At 46.9% G+C, this 23,117-nt stretch overlaps 1 protein-coding gene across 1 annotated transcript in view; it reads left to right on the top strand.

The window, feature by feature from the left end:
• Positions 1-227: 227 nt before the first annotated feature.
• The window catches only part of ATP8A2 (ATPase phospholipid transporting 8A2), a 197,383-nt gene continuing 174,493 nt past the window's right edge, over positions 228-23,117 (top strand). Inside the window, exons 1-6 of the mRNA XM_044283455.1 lie at positions 228-238; positions 1,369-1,468; positions 5,999-6,097; positions 15,938-15,983; positions 17,298-17,338; positions 19,483-19,556. Coding sequence (XP_044139390.1) covers positions 228-238; positions 1,369-1,468; positions 5,999-6,097; positions 15,938-15,983; positions 17,298-17,338; positions 19,483-19,556 — 371 coding nt within the window. The remainder of the gene's footprint in view (positions 239-1,368; positions 1,469-5,998; positions 6,098-15,937; positions 15,984-17,297; positions 17,339-19,482; positions 19,557-23,117) is intronic.

Raw genomic sequence — 23,117 nt, 5'->3', positions numbered from 1 at the left:
TATGACATATAATAATATTATGTGATATCTATTAATGTATTGACATTTGCAGCCTGTTTAGACTTGCAATGTATGACACGTTGTGCTCTGGGGGTGAGAGACTCACAGTATAATGCTACTGCGGTATTCACCGTTAAGTGTGCCATTACATGCGCACTTTTTGTACACTCTGCTCGTTCACCTCGGTTACCCCACTCCCCTGACGAAGCCGCAAGTAGCTGTGAAACATGTCAGGAGGGTTAGTGTTTGCTGTTGTATTTTAGACCGGGAATAGCAGAGGGCACCAATTGGAATTAATAGGGAAAATTTGGATGGATAGAGTGTTGTGTGTGTAGTGAACTGTGTATGTGACCAATCCGCTCAGTGCTTGAAATCACAATCCACATAGCTGTAATAGCACACTTAGGCTATTTTCACACTAGCGGCAGGATGGATCCGACAGGCTGTTCACCCTGTCGGATCTGTTCTTCCGCTATTTCGCCGGACCGCCACTCTGTCCCCCTTGACTATAATGGGGGCGGGGCGGAGCTCCGGGGCAGCACGGCAGTTCGCGGTGAGAGGCCGCCGGACTAAAAAGTCGGACGTGCAGTACTTTTAGTCCGGCGGTCTTTCGGCGTGCATCATCAGTGCTTTCCGGAAACTCTGTAAGATAAAAGACTTATGATGACATAATCACAGGTTTTACACGATCTAGTGAAGGAACTGCACAGAGAATGGTGTAGTTCCCAGGTTAGGAAGGTGCAGCTGTCAGGACCTGTGATGACCTAATCACAGGTCCTTCACTCCCGGACAGCGAGAAGGAGGACTGCAAGATAAGCTCTCCATTAAGACTAGAATGGACTGGGTAAAAGGAGGTCCTCCCCTTTTTTCTCCATGTGCCCCCAGTACACTTTTCTACTCAGAAGTAGAACCTAATGCCTGGCTAATTGGTAAACTTTTGATATGTCATAGCGACATATAAAAGGTTTTGATCGGTGGGGGTCCAAGCACTGGCACTGAGACCTCCACTGGTCGGCGAAGAGATGAGCACTCATATAGCACTCTCTCCTCCCTGTGGGAGAAAGAATCGAGATGGGTCCATAGAATCCGTCTTCTGCAGTGAGGAAGTGTGCTCTGTAATCACTTCCCTCTCCTTGTTCTTGTGAACGACAGGGGACACAGCACTCAGACCCCCACCAATCAAATTTTTTGATATGTCTCTATGATATAGCAAAAGTTTTCCTACAGTACAGTGACACTAAGTATGTTACTCATTTAACTTTTTACTGTTGACTGTGCATTTGATGTAAATATCAGTAAATTATTTTGTCGTGTATACATCTTTTACTTTTACACCCTGTAAGCTGACCCTTGCCATTGTCCCCGCAGCACAGCCAAGTACAGCGTTTTAACCTTCCTACCTCGATTCCTCTATGAGCAGATCAGGAGAGCTGCCAACGCTTTCTTTCTCTTCATTGCCTTATTACAGGTAAGGTCCTCTATTTTACTTGCAAATAAGCTGATGGTGGGAGGCAGGAATACATGTGTCTGGTGTTTTGTCTAGTGCACAGAGCCACTAATATTCTGCCATCCCCCATTGCTTCTCTGGGCTTCATACATGCCAACCTTTATCTGGCCTAAGCTACATGACAGCTTGATATGAAGGCTGGGTGGTAACCAAAGCTGGATAATTGCCACCCGATAGCCTCTTACATGGATGCCCTGGAATAGAAGAGTTATAGTATAGAATAAAGTGATACTGCGGCTTACCATATACAGGTTGGGACCAATATACTTGCCATTATCCACGTTGAGTTCAATTCGCTTAAAGGGGTTGTCCAGATTCAGAGCTGAACACGGACATATCTCTTTTTTACCCAGGCTTCCCCTCTGATATGAGCATCAGCGCATTTCATGCTCTCTCTTGCCCTCCACTGAATCGCACAGGGCAAGGGCTTTTTCATTAGATCTGGTGACGTACCGGGTCTCTGCTAAGTGGAGGCTTCCACCAAGCAGTGAGTCCGGTAACATCACCGGCACTTATGGGCAGGATTTAGCACTGCCCTAGCCTGTAAAACAACCTAGGGCAGCGCTAAAGCCCACCCATCAGTGATGGTGACGTCACCGGGATCACTGCTAGACAGAAGCCTCTGCCTAGCAGTGTAAAAAATATAAACAAACAGCCCTTGCCCTGCGCAATTCAGCAGTGGCCAAGGGAGAGCATCAGAGCATGAAATCCTCCGTTGCTGTCACGGAAGGTGAGGGAAGGAAAGCAAACCAAACACAACTAACAGGTAACAAAACACCAGGCTAGGCCCCTCAGCTAAGGAACAAGGAATGGGCACCACCTGACAAACCCTAAGCCTTTTCCTCACTGCTAACAACAAGAACAAATCCCAGTGGTAGAAGTGTTCATGCACTGGAACCTAATCGCTGCTGCAACTGAAACAGACCTTCAGCTAGGGAACAGACAATAATACAACTGGTTCCTTGTAGGAGATGAAGGAATCAGTGTCTTCCTAAGGCCTAGTCAGGAAATACAACAAAAGGAAAAAAAAGAGGCCTGTCAGACTGGGAGCAGGATATCCACCAAGCACCAGCAGAGAACTCCAGAAGAAACTATAAACCGCAAGGGCTATAGTGAGAGGCAGAGATAAATAGCATCACTAACTGACTAACGAGCAGAACCTGCGGGGAGGTGGGACCCTGCCTAATACCACAACAAAGCAATCTGTCAGATAGGCTCACGTGCCGCAAGTCTGACAGACCTTCTCAGATCACTAACAGGGCAGGGCATGACAGGTGCTCATATCAAAGGGGCTGCCTGGGTGAAAAAGGGGATATCTCATCTAGACATTTGTGGCATATTGATAGAAAATGCGATAAATATCCAGTAGATGCGGGTTCTACCTCTGGGACTCTCTCCTCTCAAGAATAGAGCCCTGGCATAAATGAAGAGCACGCTACACATTCTATTAGCGTGCTCTGCTTACCTCAGGACTCCAGTAGCAGTGACTGGAGAAGATCCTACCCATTTCTTACCAAGTGGGACACTGCATTAGCCACTGCTTTGAGAATAGCCGACCTTGACGTTTGCGTTGCTAGATGCTGTGGGTCTGCACGCCGTCACCTGAAAAAACCCAAACAGGCGCCAGATACACATATATACTTTCACTGTTGCAAGGTACTATTATGGCACTTAGATAACCACATATGAGCAAAGGGTTATGCATAACAATACACATTTATTTAAAATGCTTTTCTTTTCGTTCTCACTGCACAAAAGGGACATTGGGCGTTGCAATCTTCAGTGCTTGACAGTGACAAAAAGGGGCGTTGATCTTGGAATGGGGGGAATAATGTCCATGACTTAGTCCTGAGACAAAATCCATAAATATTTTGTAATCCAAAGGGTTAAAGCGCAAAGTCCTTGGTAAAAAGGGAGGTGCGTTGCATAGGATAAAAACGCAGAAGAAAGATTCTTCTGGGCACATGACTTAAACGTTGCAGAACTTGAGTTAAAGGTTCCAGGCAACCTGAGAAGGGGGTAAAAAGGGAATAAACATGGCGCAAACATTGGCGCAACTTGGGTTTTAAAAATAAATAATGAAGTCAGCAGGGAATCCTGAAAATGAGAAGCTCTTGACGTGGCCTGGAGAAATACCACTTTAAGTCCATATATTTAGTCTCTCTTTTCTTCAGCTTTTTTTTCATATGACCAACCGGCCTATTTAGGGATAGGGTTCTGGGGAGGATGGGACATCTGTGTCCAGTGGACTCCCTGAGTCTGGAGATCATTCCGGAAGGACATGGCGAGACATTTTGAGGTCAACGGGTTCAAGCCCAAGTTTGGATGGTTTCGGTAGGGTGGTCCTCACTTCAGCTTCTGCTGATACGAGTTGAGCAGTAGGTTCTGTCACTATTATACGAGAGTTTCCTGCAGACCTTACTCTCTCGGGTGCTGGCACAGGAGATTCTGCCAGGGTCTCCTGACAACGCTGGATCGTGAGCTGGAACAGACGCTGCAAACACTCCTAACTTTCTATGTTTGTGCAAGCAGGTTCAACTTTTTCTTGCTGACACCTGGACTTAGGCCTGATCTTGGGTCGGTCCTCATGTGGCTATGGCTGGTTTCCACAATATATTTGTGCCCATGACCCCGGCATCATATTGACATTGGCTTGTTGTGGGGGGCGGTACGTACTTGGCAGTCGGTCTCAAGGAGGTAAATGGTGTTTTCAACTCTTCCTCCTCTGCAGTCTCTGGTTCCCAGGACTCTGCTTTTGGCAAAGGCCGCACAACTCCTGTGGCATAGAGGCCACGAGTGCACTCTGCAGGGGTGAATTCAATGTTTTAATTTGCATATAGGCTATGGAGCCAACTAGGGAGATCCTTGCGTTTGACGGATCTGCGATTGACATATTAGTCTCGCTCAGTCTCCAAGTCACGGATAAATCCAAAACCTCTCTGTTTGCAAAATGAGAGAACCCGGCCCAGTCACTGGGAGTGACTCCAGGGGTTGGTCCATTAGTTCTCGGGTCAAACCCTCGTTTTATTTCTTGCATGCATGGGTCCGCGTGAGTCGAGCTGTTTTAATTTTAGGTATTAATCGAGCCCACAATTCAGCATGGGGGATATTTGATGATAGTTCCCTATGGACAGCAGTGGTTGGTGGCAGCACTCTGGGGACTTTGTCTGGACCAAACCTTGCTGCAGTCTTAGGCGAAGCACTCTGCCTAGAGGGGCTCTGACCTGAAGTAATAGACGGTCTGTGTGGTGAATCCATACCACACTCCCTCCAGTGCCGGTCCCATAATTCTTGGAGTCAGACCTGTAGCACTGCATCCTCTCCGCTCTCCACTAAAGCAGTCGGGCGCTCCATCATAGGCGCGGAGGAAGACTTTCCTCTGTTTGGCCTAGCGCAGCCTCGGACGCAGGATCAGCGTGTGCTTCAGCCATCTTGTCTCTTTCACTTCTCTCTCCTCTCGCTCGTTCTCGCGTAACCTCAGAGTTTTACGTGCGCACGTACGTCACGCTTTTCTGGCACGGGCCCACCCCCTAAGTCCGTTTTGCATAGGGGAGGCGCCGGCTTGTAGACACTGTAGCAACGTCAGGTTAGACCCAATGTTAAACAGCTACTTTGCATAAAGGGATTTCCTTTTCTTTTCCCGCTCTAGAGAGGGCGTTTCTCTCCGGAATGGCACAATAATAATACAGTGAAGACTTTCGTTTTTTTTTCACTTTTAACACTGCGGTTTAACGGCAGGGGTCTCGTATAGTATCCCTGAATAGTTTTCAAGCTATTTCAACAATTCTCCAGCACAATAAAGGCGTGTGACATGCAAAGTCTCTTTCTCAGCAAGTAGGGCTTATTCTCATAAGGCACAAAGTATTGGTATCCTATTTGCATAAGGCGCAAGGGAATTTGGATCCTGTTCGTGACGCCAAAATTAGTGGCTTCACGTGGCTTGGGGCGTTGTTGGCGTGGTTTGTGGTGTGGCCAGTGAGGTCTGGCTTTCTAGGTTGAAGCCAGTGGCCACTCTAGAGCCAAGGGGGTGAAATAGCAGCTGAATAGTGGACTACGCCTGTTTTCCGCCTCCACCTTACACATTGACTCTCTCCACTTCCAACTCTAACAATTAACATACCCAAGTGTATATATGTAAGTGATGCCAGCACCACCTAGGGGCGAAAAAATGTAATGACAACCAAAACCTGTTAATAGGAATTACAGGTAAATACAGAAAGACATTTGATAAGCATATAAAAGTTTAACGTGCCCTCTACCACACTAAGTGGGACACAGCAATAAAAGAGAGAAAGTATAAAGGACAGGTACAACTTTTTTTATTCACTCCTGATTTTGGCTTCCAAAACTGCATCAGGAACCTGACAGTGTGGCCGTACCCTTACATCTCTCCAGTTTTACATGGTGCCAGCCTTATGTGTGATAATAGGAGTATTGTAACTGTTTACGTCTTTACATTTGACAGGTATTAATGGACTTTTTTTTTTTCAGCAAATCCCTGATGTGTCTCCAACAGGAAGATACACCACTCTGGTGCCCTTAATTTTCATCTTGACTGTAGCTGGCATCAAAGAAATCATAGAGGACTATGTGAGTTATATCCCTGCTGCATAACTTTATATCATGCTTTTGGCTTATTTTTTTTATTTATTATTGTCCTGAATTAAATTAGGAGTCTTGTCTGAGGGCTGAACTTTGAGGTCTGGCCTAAAGTGTGAATAAATGTAGGAGTCACATCTGAGGTCTGAATTTTCGGCGGGGGGGGGGGGGGGGGGCAGTTTAGGTGTTTGGTCTAAGGACTGAAGTTTGGGTATGGCCTGGGGTCTGAATCAATTTAGTGGTCTGAGGTCTGAATGTTGGGGTCTAGCCCTAGGGGCTGAAATAATTTATGGGTACAATCTGAGGGTTGATTAAACTTAGTGGTGGGTCTGGTCTATGGTATGAATTAATTTAGGGGTCTGGTCTAAGGTTTAAATTTAGTGGTCCAATCTGGAGTCTGATTTAAAGGGGTTGTCTCACTTTAGCAAATTATGGGATTTTACTAGTCTATGACGTAAAGTCATGATTTTATGAAAGACACGGAGGCGAGTATTGCTATAACTTCCTTTACTGACAACCACAGCAGCAAAGAAAAAATGAAGGTATTAGCATATTGCCATGGTAACTGTCCCTCCCCACACAGTAGACCCTATATAATGTCCAACAGTCTTCACAACTTCCTCTTTCTTGGCGAATGCCACCTCCATCAACAACGACTCCTGGAACCCTCACACGGAGACCTCAGGAAAAAACTGGAAACCTCAAACGGAACACCGGAGAGAACACGACCGGAACCATCCTAGGAACCGAAGGTCAACCAAACGAGTCCTCCTGCAAACGGAACAGCCGAACTGGAAAGGTAAACAGACCACACAGGATCACCTGGAAGCACCTCACCAGACAAGTCAACCTGCAAGAAAACAAAAGTGCATGAAAGGAAAACGCTCCATACAAATGAACAACCGCCACCTGCAACTCAATCAAAAGTTATCAACATAAATCAGTCAAACGACACAGTATCAATTAAACAATCAATAATCAATAATCCAAGGGAGGGAAAACATCAAGGGAGGGCAATACTCGCCTCCGTGTCTTTCATAAAATCATGACTTTACGTCATAGACTAGTAAAATCCCATAATTTTATTTCAAGACACGGAGGCTTCCTATTGCAAGTTCAAAGCTGCACAACCATTGAAGAAAAAACATGAGGAGCAGGACGAAAATAAAACTCTTTAAAAGTCGAAACTCGAGACCAGTCGGCGATCCTCATAATGTCCTCCAAGCGAGCCCCCGACATCAACATAGAAGTAGAAGCAGCGCTTCTAGTGGAATGAGCGGTGAAAACAGAGGTATCAACCCCTGCCAACGACATACACCACTTGACCCAACGAGCCAAAGTGGGAGTAGCGACCGGAGAAAACGGACGCCGGTAAGAGAGAAACAACTGATAACTCTCAGACGACCTATGGCCAGAGGTACGAGTCTCATACTCCCGGAGGCAAGCAACCGGACAAAGGTTAGGAACGGAAGGGAAACTGGGATAAGACACAGAGCGGATGTGGGTCTTGGTACGGCGGGAAATATTGAAAGTAACCCCCTCCGGGTACAAAGACCTAGCATCGACATCCAATGCCCTGACATCAGAGACCCTCTTGCAAGAAATAAGGCAAAGGAGGGTAACCAACTTGGCAGAAAGTTGGCGAAGAGAAAGCTGAGAGTTAGATGGCCAGGCAGCGAAAAAATCCAACACCAGGGAAACATCCCAGGTGGAAGAAAAACGCGGCCGTGGAGGGCGCGACAAACGGGAACCCTTGAGAAGGCGACAAACCAGCGGGTGTTGCCCGGCAGGCCGACCCTCGAAGCCCAGATGGAAAGAAGAAATCGCAGACCGATAAAGGTTGATGGTTCGGTACGCCTTACCTTCCTCGAACAAAGAAGTCAAAAACTCTACAATGTCAGAGACAGGGGCTGAGCGGGGATCCACACCCCGTGTGACGCACCAACCAGTCCATGCTCGCCAGGCCGCTCTATAGGCCCTTCTGGTGCCAGGAGCCCACGACTGCTCCAAGAGTCTTCTAGCAGCGTCCGAAAGCTCCTCGCTCTGTCCGAAACGCCTGATATCCTGCAAGCCAGTAGACGGAGGGAGCCTTCCAGTAACAGCGGATGTTGTGCGCCTGCGGAGTCCAAAAGAAGGTCCGGAAGATCCGGCAGAAACAACGGCGGCAGGATGAGAAGGTCCATCAGGTGAGGGAACCATGACTGGGAGGTTCAGAACGGCACAATCAACACCAACTCCGCCTGTTGCCAACGGACCTGAGTGAGGACCCGAGGAATCATTGCAAATGGCGGAAATGCGTAGAGTAGTGGTCCGTGCCAATCCTGCAGGAACGCGTCCACGGCCTCTGCGTCTGGATCCGGACGCCAACTGAAGAAACGCGGCAACTGGGTGTTCAGCCGTGACGCAAACAGGTCTATACAGAACGGACCCCAGAGGGATGAGATATGAGAGAACACCCGACCATCTAACCTCCAATCGCTGCCATCCCTGAGATACCGAGAGCTCCAGTCCGCTTGGACGTTCTGAAGACCGGGGAGATACTCCGCCACCACCGTCACCTGTTGGTTGAGACAAAAGGACCAGAACTCCTTGGCCAAATGCGATAACATGCTCGAATGCGTACCGCCCATGGAGTTGACATACCGGACAGCCGACACGTTGTCCATGCGAAGGCGAATGCAGGCGCTGGCACTGTGCTTGGCAAAACTGCGGACAGCAAAAGATCCGGCCAGGAGTTCCAGGGCGTTGATATGGAGTGAGGCCTCCTCCTGAGACCAAGGACCTCCAGTGGAAATGCCGTCGCAGTGGGCCCCCCACCCGAGAAGGCTGGCGTCGGAGTCGATGGTGAAATCCGGACGAGGACCGCAGATCGCTTTCCCATTCCATGCCTGAAGGTTCGCAATCCACCAGCGCAGCTCGTCCCGCGTCTCGGGATCCAGTGAGATCGAATCCGCGTACGAAGCCCCGGTCTGTAGGTGCGCATGCTTCAAACGCTGAAGGGCCCTGTAATGGAGAGGAGCCGGGAACACCGCCTGGATGGATGAGGAGAGGAGTCCTATGATCCGCGCCAGGTGACGAAGAGTAATCTGTTGGGCAGCCAGCGTCTTGCGTAGCTCCTTGCGTATGTCTCGGACCTTCGCCAGAGGCAGGCTGAGGGTTTCCATGACGGAGTCCACCGAAAACCCGAGGAACTCCATAACTCTGGACGGTTCCAGGGATGACTTCTCGTGGTTGACGAGGAAACCCAGACGGGATAGAAGATTCATAGTCACCTGCAACTGCGAGCGGAGGACAGCGGGGTCCTGGGCCATAAGAAGGAGGTCGTCCAGGTAGATGACTAACCGGATGCCGCGACTGCGGAGCCAAGCCACCACGGGGCGCATGACCTTGGTGAAACACCAGGGGGCCGAAGACAAACCGAAGGGAAGGCAGGTGAAACGCCAAACCCGACCTTTCCATAGGAAACGGAGGAGATCCCTGGATGTCCTCTCGACCGGGACCGTGAGGTAGGCATCCTTCAAGTCCAACTTCACCATCCAATCCCCCTGAAGGAGGAGGTCCCTGAGTAGGTGAATCCCCTCCATCTTGAAGTGCCTGTAACGTACAAACCTGTTTAGCGGTTTGAGATTTATGACGGGGCGCATCTGCCCCCCTTTCTTCCGCACCAAGAAAATACTGCTGAGCAGACCTACCGAAGGGTAAGGCACCAACTCGATTGCGTCCTTGAGAGAAAGGTCCGAGAGCTCCTTGTCTATGGCTAGAGCTGCCGGTCCTGACGTAGGAATATGAGGGGGAGCAGGGAGATGATAAGGGGACTGAACCAGTTCTATCTGGAAACCCTGGATAGTTGCTAACACCCAGCTGTCCGACGTGATTGATTCCCAGGCACGAGAAAAAAGTCGGAGTCTGCCCCCTACACGAACTGGAGAAGAAAACAGACGAGGAACACTTACCAAGGGGACGACGGAAACCGGAACTTCCTCTGAACGGTCTTCGGGTAGGAGCACCTCGGTACGGGAAGAAGTTCTGCGAAGGCCTTGTGTCCTGGAAGGAGGATCTTTGAGCAAAAGGTCTCTGACCATAGGAGCCTCTGCCCGAGCCTCTGGCATGGAAGGAGGAGCGGCCGGCAGAACGGCCCCTGAAATTGCCGGCCCTAGAGGAAAAACGGCCTTGGAACACCTTCCTCATGGAAGACTGAGCCTTGTCAAGGGCTGTAAAGGCTCCAACAAATTTCCCCATGTCCTTAATAAAAGAGTCACCAAACAGGAGACCCTGAGCTCCACTACCAGCCTCGGTGAGGGACAAGTTCACCAACTTGGGCTCAATTTTGAACAAAATAGCCTTACGGCGTTCAATAGACAGGGAACTGTTGACGTTTCCCGCTATACAGATGGCTCTCTGGATCCACCCGCGGAGATCCTCCGGATCCACAGAGGTGTTAGACTCCCTGGCTATCTCTGCCATGTCAAAAATCTTGGCCAATGGGCCGAAAATATCCAGGAGTTTGTCCTGGCATGCCTTCAAGGCCGATTCAAGGCCCTTCCTGGGGTTCCACCCTGACTTGGATAAAAATTGGACCATTTTCGGGTCCACTGACGGGGTCTCACACACCTTATTCGCCACGATGGGCCTGGGGCACTCTGCCTTCATCTTATTGCGTGCCTCTTTTGATAGAGGGCAACGCACCCGAGCCTCCAGGTATTGTGCCACATGGTCCAGGGGAAACCATTCTGAAGACCTAGGGTGGTGGAGGTGGTCGGGGTCAAAAAGGGGGTCCCCAAGGGGGTCGGTCAGGACGCCCGAAGGACCCTGTATAGCGTCCGAAGACGACGTGCCCAGAGGTGCAGAGTTAGGAGCCGACACAAGGTCGGTTGGGCCAGAATCGGACGGCTCGTCCTCAGGGAAATCCCTGTCCTCAAATCTCACCTCCTCATCAGAGCCGACATCAGAGTCGATCTCATATTCAGGGTGCGTTCTCGCACACTTCCAACTCCGCGCCCGTTCTGCCCGGCGGGATGAGGCTCTTTTGCGCGATAACGCGCTCTCTTGGGTGGCATTGGTCTCACCAGTCAAAGTGGTTCTGGAGGTGTGAGGTACAGGTAAGTCAGCCTGTAATGTGTCATTAGAGACACCAGGACGTGCTGCGAGGGCATCAGAAATGGACCTGGTCAGGGTACTGGTAACGGTCCCCATAGCAGCCATAATGGCTTCAGACACTGACCGCTGAAAGGCCTCTGCGGAGAATGCGGACTCAGCGGGTGTAAGAGCAGGAGGAGAGACCTGTGCGTCTCTCTCTGACTCCAGGGGGTGCTCAGAATGTGACATGATCACTGCAGTAAAATCGTCACACTCCCAGGGAAGAACGATTAGTGGGCTAATAGATGGGCCACTCAGGAGGGATGCACTAACTACAGCAATCTAAACGATAATGGCACACAGAGGGTAGTCACCCAGACAGTGTGCAAAGAGCGGCGCGAAAAACCGGAGCAAGCCGAGGGCGGACGTAGGCGTGGCTAGCACGAGTGGAGAAACAGCACTAGGGGAAAAGGAAAAAGACCACAAGAAAATGGCCGCCGCGAGATCCCGGCCAAAATCTCGCGGGAATACGGCTCCAGCACTAGACGCCGGCTGGAGGCCGAGGAAGATGGCGGTAAGCAATAAAACGAACCGGACCCCACCAGAGCAAGAGAGGGGAACGGGGACACGTGCGATCACGCAGGGGAGAAGGCGATAAGAGGGTAAGCCAAAACGGCCCCCGATCCCGCCCCCGGAATGGAGACAGGAGCGGGAGGCACAGGGGGAGATCAGGGGCGACCGCAGGAAAACCTGTGGAATAAAAAACCTAAAGGGAGAAACGTAATAGCACAAAATAGAAAACTAAATAGAAAAACGAAATACCCCTGCGACAAAACGAATATTAACCCAAGCAGAGAACACAAAATGGAATTACAACACCTATAACGATGCTGCAAGATCAGTTAGGGTACTTAGCTTGTGGCAGCAGCAAAGAAAGAGGAAGTTGTGAAGACTGTTGGACATTATATAGGGTCTACTGTGTGGGGAGGGACAGTTACCATGGCAATATGCTAATACCTTCATTTTTTCTTTGCTGCTGTGGTTGTCAGTAAAGGAAGTTATAGCAATAGGAAGCCTCCGTGTCTTGAAATAAAATTACATTTATCATGTAGAGAAAGTTAATACAAGGCACTTGCTAGTGTATTGTGATTGTCCATATTGCCTCCTTTACTGGCTGGATTCATTTTTCCATCACATTATACACGGCTCATTTCCAGGGACTATAACCACCCTGCAATCCAGCAGCGGTGGACCTGCTTGCATAATATAGAAAAAGGCACCGGCCTCTCTGGTGGCCCGTAGCGTGGGAGTGCAAATAGGCACGCATGCGCCGAAGATTCCATATCTCGTATCTGCGTTGCAGCGATGGCCATAACCCTTGGATAAGAGCAGTGTATAATGTGAGTAAACATATACTCCGGGTCAGGGGTTGAGTAGTCGTTGCCCAGTGTATAATAACTTAGTGGTGTCCTTAAATATCACTACTGAACTGAGTGTACCTTATTGTAGTTATTTAAAACATAACATTTATTTCTTTTAATTTTTAAAATATTGAGACACTAAATTAAAACAATGCTGTTGGTGCACTGCTTTACTGGAGGGGTGTCAGGTATAACTGGCAGCTCTAGTCCCATATATGTCAAGCTTAAACAATATCTTGATGGGGGATGCTCGGCCTAGGTTCTTTCCCTATATAAGCTAATTCAGGAGAGCTGGGAGAGCCCTAACAGGCTGTATTCCGGGCACCCGCCCTGAAAAGGGTGACCCCCAGCCATGGAACCTTGGGTCTATTGCTGTCTAACCCTGACAAATAGTCCTTCCTAAAGTACAAATGTCCGACGCGTTTCAGGGACAAAGGGTATATCGTCGGGGGCGTCTGGTGCAGTGGCAGCGCTCCCGCACGTATATTAGGCCACTGCCTAATTTTTTTGTTTTTTGTACTTCTGTGGCTGATAGTGTGTGGTGCCATTGTCTCAGCATGCCCTGATAATGTCAGGCTGTGTGATGACCCGATCCTTCCTGTTTCGCAGAAAAGGTAGAATCCTGCTATGAGTCAGAAATGCATTGATCTGTAAAATAAGCAGTGACATCTATTAGAACATATGTATATTATAGAGAGGGCGGCCACCTTCCCTCGGGACACCCCTCAGAGTGACGCTTCTCATTCTGGGTGCAGTAACCCATCGCCAGTTTCTGATAGTCCCAGGTCGGTGCTCAAATCCACTATTGTGCTTTACGGATAACCACATGTCGTGTATCGGCACAGCCTCCGAGATTTCATTCCACTGTTTATATGTTTTTTTTGCCATCAGTAATTGTGGGTAAATGGGGCACCCCGGCACCGGGGAATACGTTGTTGTTTTGGAAGGAATTAGTGGGATTTGTGATTAGAGTCCATTAATACCAGGACTGCAGGTAAATTCAACTGTTAATTAGATTTTTGATTTCCCAAAGGCGTTTATAATCTCCGCAATCTGCCTCAAAGGGAAGCAGCACTTACCCGGATTAATTTGTAGCTCTTTTTACCGCGGTCAGTCAGTGAGCCACTAATTGTGACACATCCAGTGCTGATGACTGTATTCCACAATGCAGAGCAGATGACACGAAACATCACGTTCCTGCCCAGTGTAACCTCCTGTATAACAAGCAGGTTCCAATGACAGGAGGATGGGACTACACAAGGGTTTGTTGTAGTCTGTAACCATGACGACACACAGGTCCATACTGGTGCTGTATATACAAAAACTTGCTTTTAGTTTATTTTAGATCCAATTATAGTGATAGACGATTTGTTTGGATTTCTGACATGTCGCAAGGGACTATAAGCCTGGACTTTATTTAGAGTCAGAAGGCATGACTGGGCATTATAGTACCTGGTGGCCCATGTCACAGATTTTTATCCAGAACTAACCAAATATAAAGGGGTTTCCAGACCCCAAAAATGTAAAAGGGTTTGCTGAGACTTTCCTACTGATGAGCTATTCTCTGGATAGATCATCAGCATCTATTGGGTGGGGGTTGGATACCCGGGACCCCCGCTGATCAGCTGTTTGAGAAGGCACTGGTGCTCGCAGTAGCGCAGCGGCCTTCTCACAGCTCACCAAGACGAGCGCCGTACATTGTATAGCGGCTCTGATTGGTATTGCAGCTCAGCCTATTCACTTCAATGGAGCTGAGCTGCCGCTAGCCACATGACTGATGACCGTGATGTCACATGGCCTTGGCTAAGCTGGAGAAGGCTGCAGCACTACTGCGATTGCTGATGCCTTCTCAAACAGCTGATCGGTGGGTGTCCCGGGTGTTGGACCCCCACGGATCAGATACTAATGACCTATTCGGAGGATAGGTCATCAGTAGAGAAATCTCTGAGAACCCCTTTACGGCAAAGGCTGGTAGTGTTATAAAGTAACAAACGAAGCCTTATTCGCCTACCCGATCCCCTCGCTGCTGTTGGGTTTCATCATTGCAGCAATGATGTCCCTGGCTACACCACGTGATCACTGTGGCCAATCACTGACTTTGGTGGTCAAATGAAATAGTTGGGTGTGTCATCCCTGCAGGTCTCCGAAAAAAAACCTTAAAATTCTATGTTAATCTATGTGTCATGGCCTTAGGCCTCTTGCACACTGTGGTCCACAAAAACGGATCCGCAAAAAATACAGATGACGTCTGTGTGCATTACGTATTTTGCAGAATGGAACAGCTGGCCCCTAATAGAACAGTACTATCCTTGTCCATAATGCGGACAATAATAGGACATGTTTTTTTTTTTTGCGGAACGGACATACGGAAACGGAATGCACACGGAGTAACTTCTGTTTTTTTTTGTGGACCCATTGAAATGAATGGTTCCGTATACGGTCCGCAAAAAAAACAAAAACGGAACGGAAACAGAATGAAAATATGTTCGTGTGCAAGAGGCCTTACGCTGGGTTCACACCTGAGCGTTTTACAGCGCGTTCCTACGCGCTGTAAAACGCACAACAGGCAAGAACCAATGATTCCCTACGGGAATGGTTCTCACCTGGGCGTTTTACAGCGCGTACGATCGTGCTGTAAAACGCCCCGACGCTCAAACAAGTGCTTGAGCTTTTTTTTGGGCGTTTGTCGCGCGTTCCCGCACATAGATATTCGGGAACGCGCGACAATGTGTGCACCCCTGTCTCTGTATGCGCGATTGTAAACGCCCGTACAATCGCGCATACAGAGCGCTCGTTTCAGAACGCTCAGGTGTGAACCCAGCGTTAGTGTTAGGTTTGTAGCTCATGAGCATTAAAGAGAACTGTATCAGCAGGATCAACCCCATTAAATGAGGCATGTAGTTGATCCTACTGGTTAAAGTGATACCTGTCTTGTGAAAATCGGTTGTGGCATTCATGGGGAAAAAGACTTTATAGTCTTTATGCAAAGGAAGGCATCAGTGCACTGAGGGGCCGGGACTAGCCTCTCAGTGCACCTCATATTCTCCGCTTTCCTGTGCCAGGCATACCCCTAATCTCTTGGCTGATGTTAAAGGCAAAGGCAAATGCAAATCCTATTAGAGAATTTTAAGCTGGCAAAAGAAAATGAATGATCCAAAATAACCTGTAGCGTCCAAAACTGACAAGGCCGGAGATGATGGGGAATGTAGCCTCCCGCCGTCTCCTTTTTCATAAACTCCACATGTGTGATGCATGTACGTGTAATATGTAACATGAAGCTTCCCTATTAATGATCTCCTGTGATTGATTTTTCTGATTCATTTTCTCCGTGCAGAAAAGACACAAAGCGGACAATACTGTTAATAACAAAAGAACAATTGGTAAGTGACTAGCTCCACTGGACCTATGTATAGAATTCTATGTGGATTATTCAAAGAGCACATGTCAGCAGGAACAACCCAAGTAAAGCAGACATACTGCCTGGTAGGGCTGATGCTGCTGATTGAACTGATACCTGTCTTGTCAAAAATTGATTGCAGCATTCCTGAGAAGAAAAAAAAAATACTTTTATTCTCTGTGCAAATTAGGTCTTCATTGCACTGAGATGCTGAGGGTCTAAGACCCAGTGCAATGGAGCCCCCATTGGCATAAAGGATAACATTCCTTTTTTGTCATGAATACTGGAACCAAGACGGGTATCATTTTATTCAGCAGGATTAGCCTTAACAGGCAGTATACCTGGTTTATTAGGGTTGATTCTGCTGAGGGGTGCCTTGGGTTAGTGTGCATGTTTATTCCTTGGGGGTGACTGATACAAACTACTGCCAGACCGCAGAATAAAGCGCCACCCATGTTTTTATCCAGCATACCGAAAACTAACTCCCCCCATTATAACTGCTAGTGGGGAGCAGTTGGGAGGCCCTCATAGACTTTACAGTTGTTAGTGGATCCCACCAAAATGACAGGATCTGCCGGCATTATGGGCGACTTAAGGTCAGATTTGTTCACGTTGGTCGTTCTGCTGGATCATTTCCTTGTTTCCGCTCTCAGGGATTACTGGCGCACGGATGGCATCCCTGTGCTGTCTGATTTACTCGCAGACCTATTCACTTGAGTGAATGAGTCTTATGGGAAAATGGGAGCGGGAAGCTGCATGCTGTCAGTATTCTGCAGAATATCACTCATGTGAATCGACCCTTTGACCCTGATGCATCGGTATTCAGTCCGAGTGCTGTCCGATCTACACTTGGACCGCAGCTGGGCGGAGAAATTGGTTGTATGAATGAGAGAGAAACTGGGTCTTTCCATAAGTAGTAATGAAACTACACTAGTGTAGAAGATCGTTCAGGAGAGGAGAGAGAAGGGCTGGAGAGTGAGCTAGTGGACGCACAGTCTGAAGGATCTCACGCTAAGGCCTCATGCACATGACCGTATTCCATTTTGCTCTCTGCAAACCGCGGATCCGTGTGCATTCTGCAATTCTCCCACGCCCGTCAGTAGAAATGGCTATGCTTGTCTGCAAAGAGACAAGAATAGGACATGTAATTTGCGGAACGGCCAAAATACAACTAAATCAATAATAATAATAACAAAAAAAGGCTTCAAAGATGTCCCTAGCTTTTGAGGATAAACTAATTAGCATGTTCTTAGATAAGATTCAGGGTGACATTTATCCCTTGTCTTTTCTCCTGCAGTTTTACGAGGCGGCACATGGCAAAGCGTGATATGGAGAGAGGTAGGAACATCCATTCCATCCTGCTCATGAGACAGACGATAAATCTTTAAGAGGGCTGTCACTTTTATGTGTCATGTCTATCCGCGTATCTCCCGCTTCAGGGGAAGGGATTCGGACTTATCTTCTTTGCATGCGGCATGCCAGTAATAAATCTAAGTACAGAGCTTTTAGCATGACTGCCATGGTTAGGAGGTAAAGACGTTCTGTGAGATAAACGGGTTATGGTTCATTTGCTACATATTAAAGTCCAGGCATGCTCAACCTGCGGCTCTCCAGCTGTTGCAAAACTACAACTCCCAGCATGCCTGAACAGCCTAGTGCACCACCAATGAGGCCAGGTGAGGCGATCGCTTCAGGCAGCACTGGGTAGGGGTAAGAGAGGGGCAGCCGAAGGGCCATGTGCTGAAGGGAAGGGGTTAGGTTAAGAAATTGGCATTAGGATAGACGCAGTTTCAGATTTCGCCTCAGGCAGCAGAAAGGCTAGGTGCACATCTGCCCTTGTCCATATACCATTTTTAGAACAGATGGATCCCCCCCTGAGCAAGAATGGAGGGCTACCCTATAAAAACAGCTCCTACTCAGGAAAAGTCTGTCCATATATTGTATAGGCACCCATTCATGTCCAACAAGAATTAGATTAGATTGAGCGAATTGATCTGGACGAAATGGAATTCGATCCAAATTTTAGGGAAAATTTGATTTCCCGTAAAGCAGAATTGCCTTGTGCTTCGTAGCAGTGAATGGCGGTAATAAAAAAAAAAAAATCATACTTGCCTCATCCATTTGAGCGTGAAGAGCCGGCCACCGCCATCTTGATTAAAGATCTTGCACAAAATCCTGTGCGTGGTGACAATGGCTGGGGCAGCACAATCGCCGCTCCCTGTCATTGCACCCGCTACTCACAAAGTAATTAGCAGCTGATGGAATTTTTTAATACTTCACTTATCACTGGCCAAGATGTCCCAGATGTAATCACCACGGTGGCTTCCTCATGAAAGGTGTTATAGGACAATCCCTTTAACATGTAGTGTCAAAGTAACAATAACTGCGAGCTCAGGAGGATATTGTACAATCACTGAAGTGGTCGGGCACCAATAGCAGTCAGGAGCTAGATACTTTTTAGAACCTCCTGGCTGGTGGACATCTTTTCAGAAACTAGGATTGTGTCAGTTGCCATGACATTTTCCAACGTCTATAATGTAGTCTATACAGTATAATCAGCCAATATTCATGGTCAAAAGTAATTGTTATTCTCACAAATGTCCAGAACATTCTGTGCTGATTAATATCTTAATATAGATTTGTAGTGATTGGCGCTCCATATTCTGAGACAGAGCTCTACATCCCCTGCAGTGACATGGAGTTAAAGGGGTTATCCGAAACTATAATCTGTCCCTCATGTGGAATATACTGACCCCGCTCCGCTCCTGTGAGCTCCAGGGAGTGGGGTAAGTATATTCCGTGTGAGGGGCCCGGCATATGGGGAGGGGGGCAGTTTATAGTTTCGGATAACCCCTTTTAAAGGGCACATGTCATCAGGACCAACCCTGTTTCTTGTGAAAATTGGTTGTGGCATTCCCGAGAAAAAATACTTGTATCCTTTATACAGCTGAGGGCTGCAGTGCGCTGAGGGAACGTGGCCTGCACTGGAAAGCTGAGATGCGTTAATTTGCATAAAGAATAAAAGTCTTTTTTTTTTCTCAGGGACGCCACAATCGATTTTCACAAGACCGGTATCATTTTAATCACTAGGATCAACCCTACCAAACTATGCCTGGTTTGATCCTGCCAACAGATGCCCTTTAAATGGTATATTTCTGTCTACCTACTAGGTTGTTGCATACCATTTAATTATTAATTGTATATACTGCAACGTGCAGAAAGCTCCTGAGCTCCCCATCCTAGTGCTCTGCCCATGCAGGGAATTTGGAGCTCGGTATCAGAAAATGATATGAAGGAACTGATCAGCACATTGGTGGTTATTGCTCTGTGTACATTTGCACCCATCCTATTAACAAGCCTATGTGTTATTATGCTTTGCTTTTGCTTCTTGGAAGGACTAATGGTGTGAGTGATGATTAAGCAGACACAATGTGTACTTTCTTTCTCTCCTGTCTGCTGCTTGGCTGCCCCTGAACTGACAGGTGGCAGTGGGAGACATTACGAAGGTGACCAACGGGCAGCATCTTCCAGCCGATATGATCATTTTATCTTCAAGGTCAGATGTTATACGGTTGGGTTTCTCTATTCTCATCTCCACTGAGCTGATCACAAGTATTCATTGTCTACAGAATCTGTGTTTGCATTGTCACTTAAATTCATTCCTATACCGAAAAGAATTGGAACAACCATAAAGCCTGTGATTACATATAAGATAGACCTGACTATGACTAAGTCTGACTTGTGATATTGGGATATTCTATAGAATGCAGAGGTGGGAAGTTGCACAAGAAATCATTCGGAATTGGGTACAATTGGCTGTAGACAGAAATGTACAAGCAATAGCCCTCGGCACATGGCTCCTTAGTCAATCTCCTACTTTGCACACTCTTTGTGCCCACCTGACTGGATGCATCACTGAATATATGACTGATTCTCTCCATTAGAGATAAGCAACCTTTTTGAAATTTGTTTTGTGTCTGATTAGTTGAATTTTCTTAAAAAATTCAATTTTTGTCTGAATCGGTTCTACACAAATCAAAAGTGCTCTAATTGGCCAGAAAATTGGTATATGACACTCTGAGGTCTGCTAGGACTCAGATTTTTTGTTTTATGTTCTTCTTTCCTTTTTATTTTTTTTTTATTTTTTATCTTACAAATTTTTGCTTTTTCTACCCCCTTTCCCTTTAAGCAATTTAAGTAGCAACATTGCAAGTGTTTTTGTTCTGTAATTTAAAGACAGGAGCACAATTAAATGTCCTTCCCCTTCTACAAACACACTGCACACAGTTATTGACAATTTATAATGGTAATAATGCAGTTTTTGCAGTAAAATGCTTTTTCTGTAACTGAACGGTATATTGAAATAATACAACACGTTCACTTAGGCTACTTTCACACTTGCGCTTGATCGGATCCGTTCTGAACGGATCCGATCATATTAATGCAGACGGAGGCTCCGTTCAGTACGGATCCGTCTGCATTAATAACTTAGAAAAAATTCTAAGTGTGAAAGCAGCCTGAGCGGATCCATTCAGACTTTCAATGTAAAGTCAATGGGGGACGGATCCGCTTGAAGATTGAGCCATATGGTGACATCTTCAAGCGGATCCGTTCCCATTGACTTACATTGTAAGTCTGAACGGATCCGCTCGCCTCCGCCTGTCCGTGCGGAGGCGAGCGGAGCGGAGGCTGAACGCCGCCAGAGGCTGAACGCCGCCAGACTGATGCAGTTTTTTTTGCAGTAAAACGCATTCAATAACATGGGTATTGTAATGCAGTTTCTACATTAGGATGGGTTCACTAACACGGGTTAACAATTTTTTCTTTAAAATGATTTTGCTGTAACTCAATATTATCTTGAAGTAATACAACACATTCACTAACATAGATATAGTAATGCACTTCTGTGCTCTGAAAATGCCTAATTACAAATGGTAAATTGAGGTTTGTAGGGAAAAAAGGGCATTTGCAGCAGAATGTATGCTATTGGGGTGCTGGTAATAACCCTATGAACTGTAGAAACTTGAGATTTTTTGTTTTACAAAAAAAGAAAAAAGCTGGCTGGCTGTCCATATACAGAAAAAATTAGTTTGTTACAGGATAGAACTTGCCAGTAAGCTGTATGGACTGGAAACAACACACAACTCAGAGTAACCAGTCCCTCACTCCCTGTGCTTTCCCTGATAAAACCCTAAAATCTACCCAATTATATCTCCCTGTTCTCTCCCTATAGTGTGTCCCTAGTACAGCTTGATTACTGGCTTGTGTCTGCTCTGCAATTGCTTTCCGGTAGACACAGCCACAACACATCAGATATCAGAACACAGGTTGAGAACAGAATGGTGTGTAATGGCGTGTTCAGCAGAAGGGAATGCTAGAACTCTGCCTCTGATTGGCTGATCAAGCTGTATGTCAGCCGCTGAGCCAATAAGGTGACCCTCCCCCTAGGTCATGTGATCCTCCATCTTCTTCCTTCCTGTCATATTCCCAGTTTTCACAGTAAAAAAATGTCTGCGATTCGTCAAAACAAAGATTAGTTTGGCAGAAGAATTTATGTAAAATTTGTATTAGTTCCAATTAGTTTAGAATCAATTTCTCATCTCTATACTCCATATTACCAGGAAACAGTATATGGAAGGTTTGTTGTATTCCATTGTAAGGCACAGCCAATGATAAAGTAATATGCACATCAGATTCTAATAATATAACAAAAACATGTCCTTACCAAATTGTAGTAATATATTTTAGTTAATTTGGGCTAAATGTTAATGAATTTGTGCTTAAAGGGTTTCTACCACTTGCTTTGCACCCATTTCGTTTTCAGACACTAGCGATCCGCTAGTGTCTGATGTACAATACAAGCTAAGTATTATCTTATTCTGTCCGGCCGTTTTGTTTAAAAAAGCACTTTTATATTAATGCAAATGAGCCTCTAGGTGCTATGTGGGCGTCTTTCCAGCACCTAGAGGCTCCGTCTACCTTCCTAAACTGCCGCCCAGCTTGTCGCTCCAGACCGCCCTTCTCCTAGCGAATTCGATCCTCCCCCTGCTCCTGGCGCCTGGCGTCTGATAATACTTAGCTTGTATTGTACATCAGACACTAGCGGATCGCTAGTGTCTGAAAACGAAATGGGTGCAAAGCAAGTGGTAGAAACCCTTTAAAGTGGCCATCTCAGACAATGGGGGCATATCACTAGGATATGCCCCCATTTTTTGATAGGTGCAGGTTCCACCTCTGGGACCAGCACCTATCTCATAAATGCAGCTGGCTGCCCTCCATTCATTTCTATGGAGCTGCCAAATAGCCGAGTACTGGCTCGGCTAATTCTATTGGCCCCATAGAAGTAAATTGAAGTGGTGGCTGCGCAAGCACGGTGCGCTCCCATTCATTTCTATGGGGATTCTGAAAATATTTTCTGCGGGCCAATAGGAACGCTTGGTGGTGGCTGGACCCAGCACTGCCGGCCACCACTTTGCTGGCTTCATTTATGGACTGCGTTTACGAGGTCCCACCTCTATATGCCCCATTGAGATGGGAATACCCCCTTAAATGCTTATGTATCACACCTAAGTCATACTCACCTGAGGCTGACCTTTGTACTGCTGTATGAAGGTTCCCTGGATTGAGTAGATGATGTGCTGTAGTTTATCTGGTCATTTTTTTTCCTGTGGTTTTCCAAAGGAGATGTGAAAAATGAAAGATAGAATCTGGTTGCTATGGGCAACTAAGCCAGTTCTACTTTACACCAGTTTGATAAATCTCTCCCATTATTTCTATAATGTTTACGCCTATAAGGTCACATCACTTTTTGTTTTATCCCTATACTGTGACATCACTGTGTTTATTACCCCTGTGCTGTGACATCACATTGTGTGTATTATTTTCCTACTGTGACATCACTGTGTTTATTATCCCTGCACTGTGACATCACTGTGTTTATTACCCCTGTACTGTGACATCACTGTGTTTTCTTTTATCTCTGTACTGTGACATCACTGTGTTTATTACCCCTGTGCTGTGACATCACATTGTGTGTATTATTTTCCTACTGTGACATCACTGTGTTTATTATCCCTGCACTGTGACATCACTGTGTTTATTACCCCTGTACTGTGAC

Source organism: Bufo gargarizans, chromosome 1 (assembly GCF_014858855.1).
Source record: "Bufo gargarizans isolate SCDJY-AF-19 chromosome 1, ASM1485885v1, whole genome shotgun sequence".
In the NCBI taxonomy this organism is placed as follows: domain Eukaryota; kingdom Metazoa; phylum Chordata; class Amphibia; order Anura; family Bufonidae; genus Bufo; species Bufo gargarizans.
Note: the sequence above shows the minus strand (reverse complement) of the source record. Positions and strands in the feature narration are given on the sequence as shown.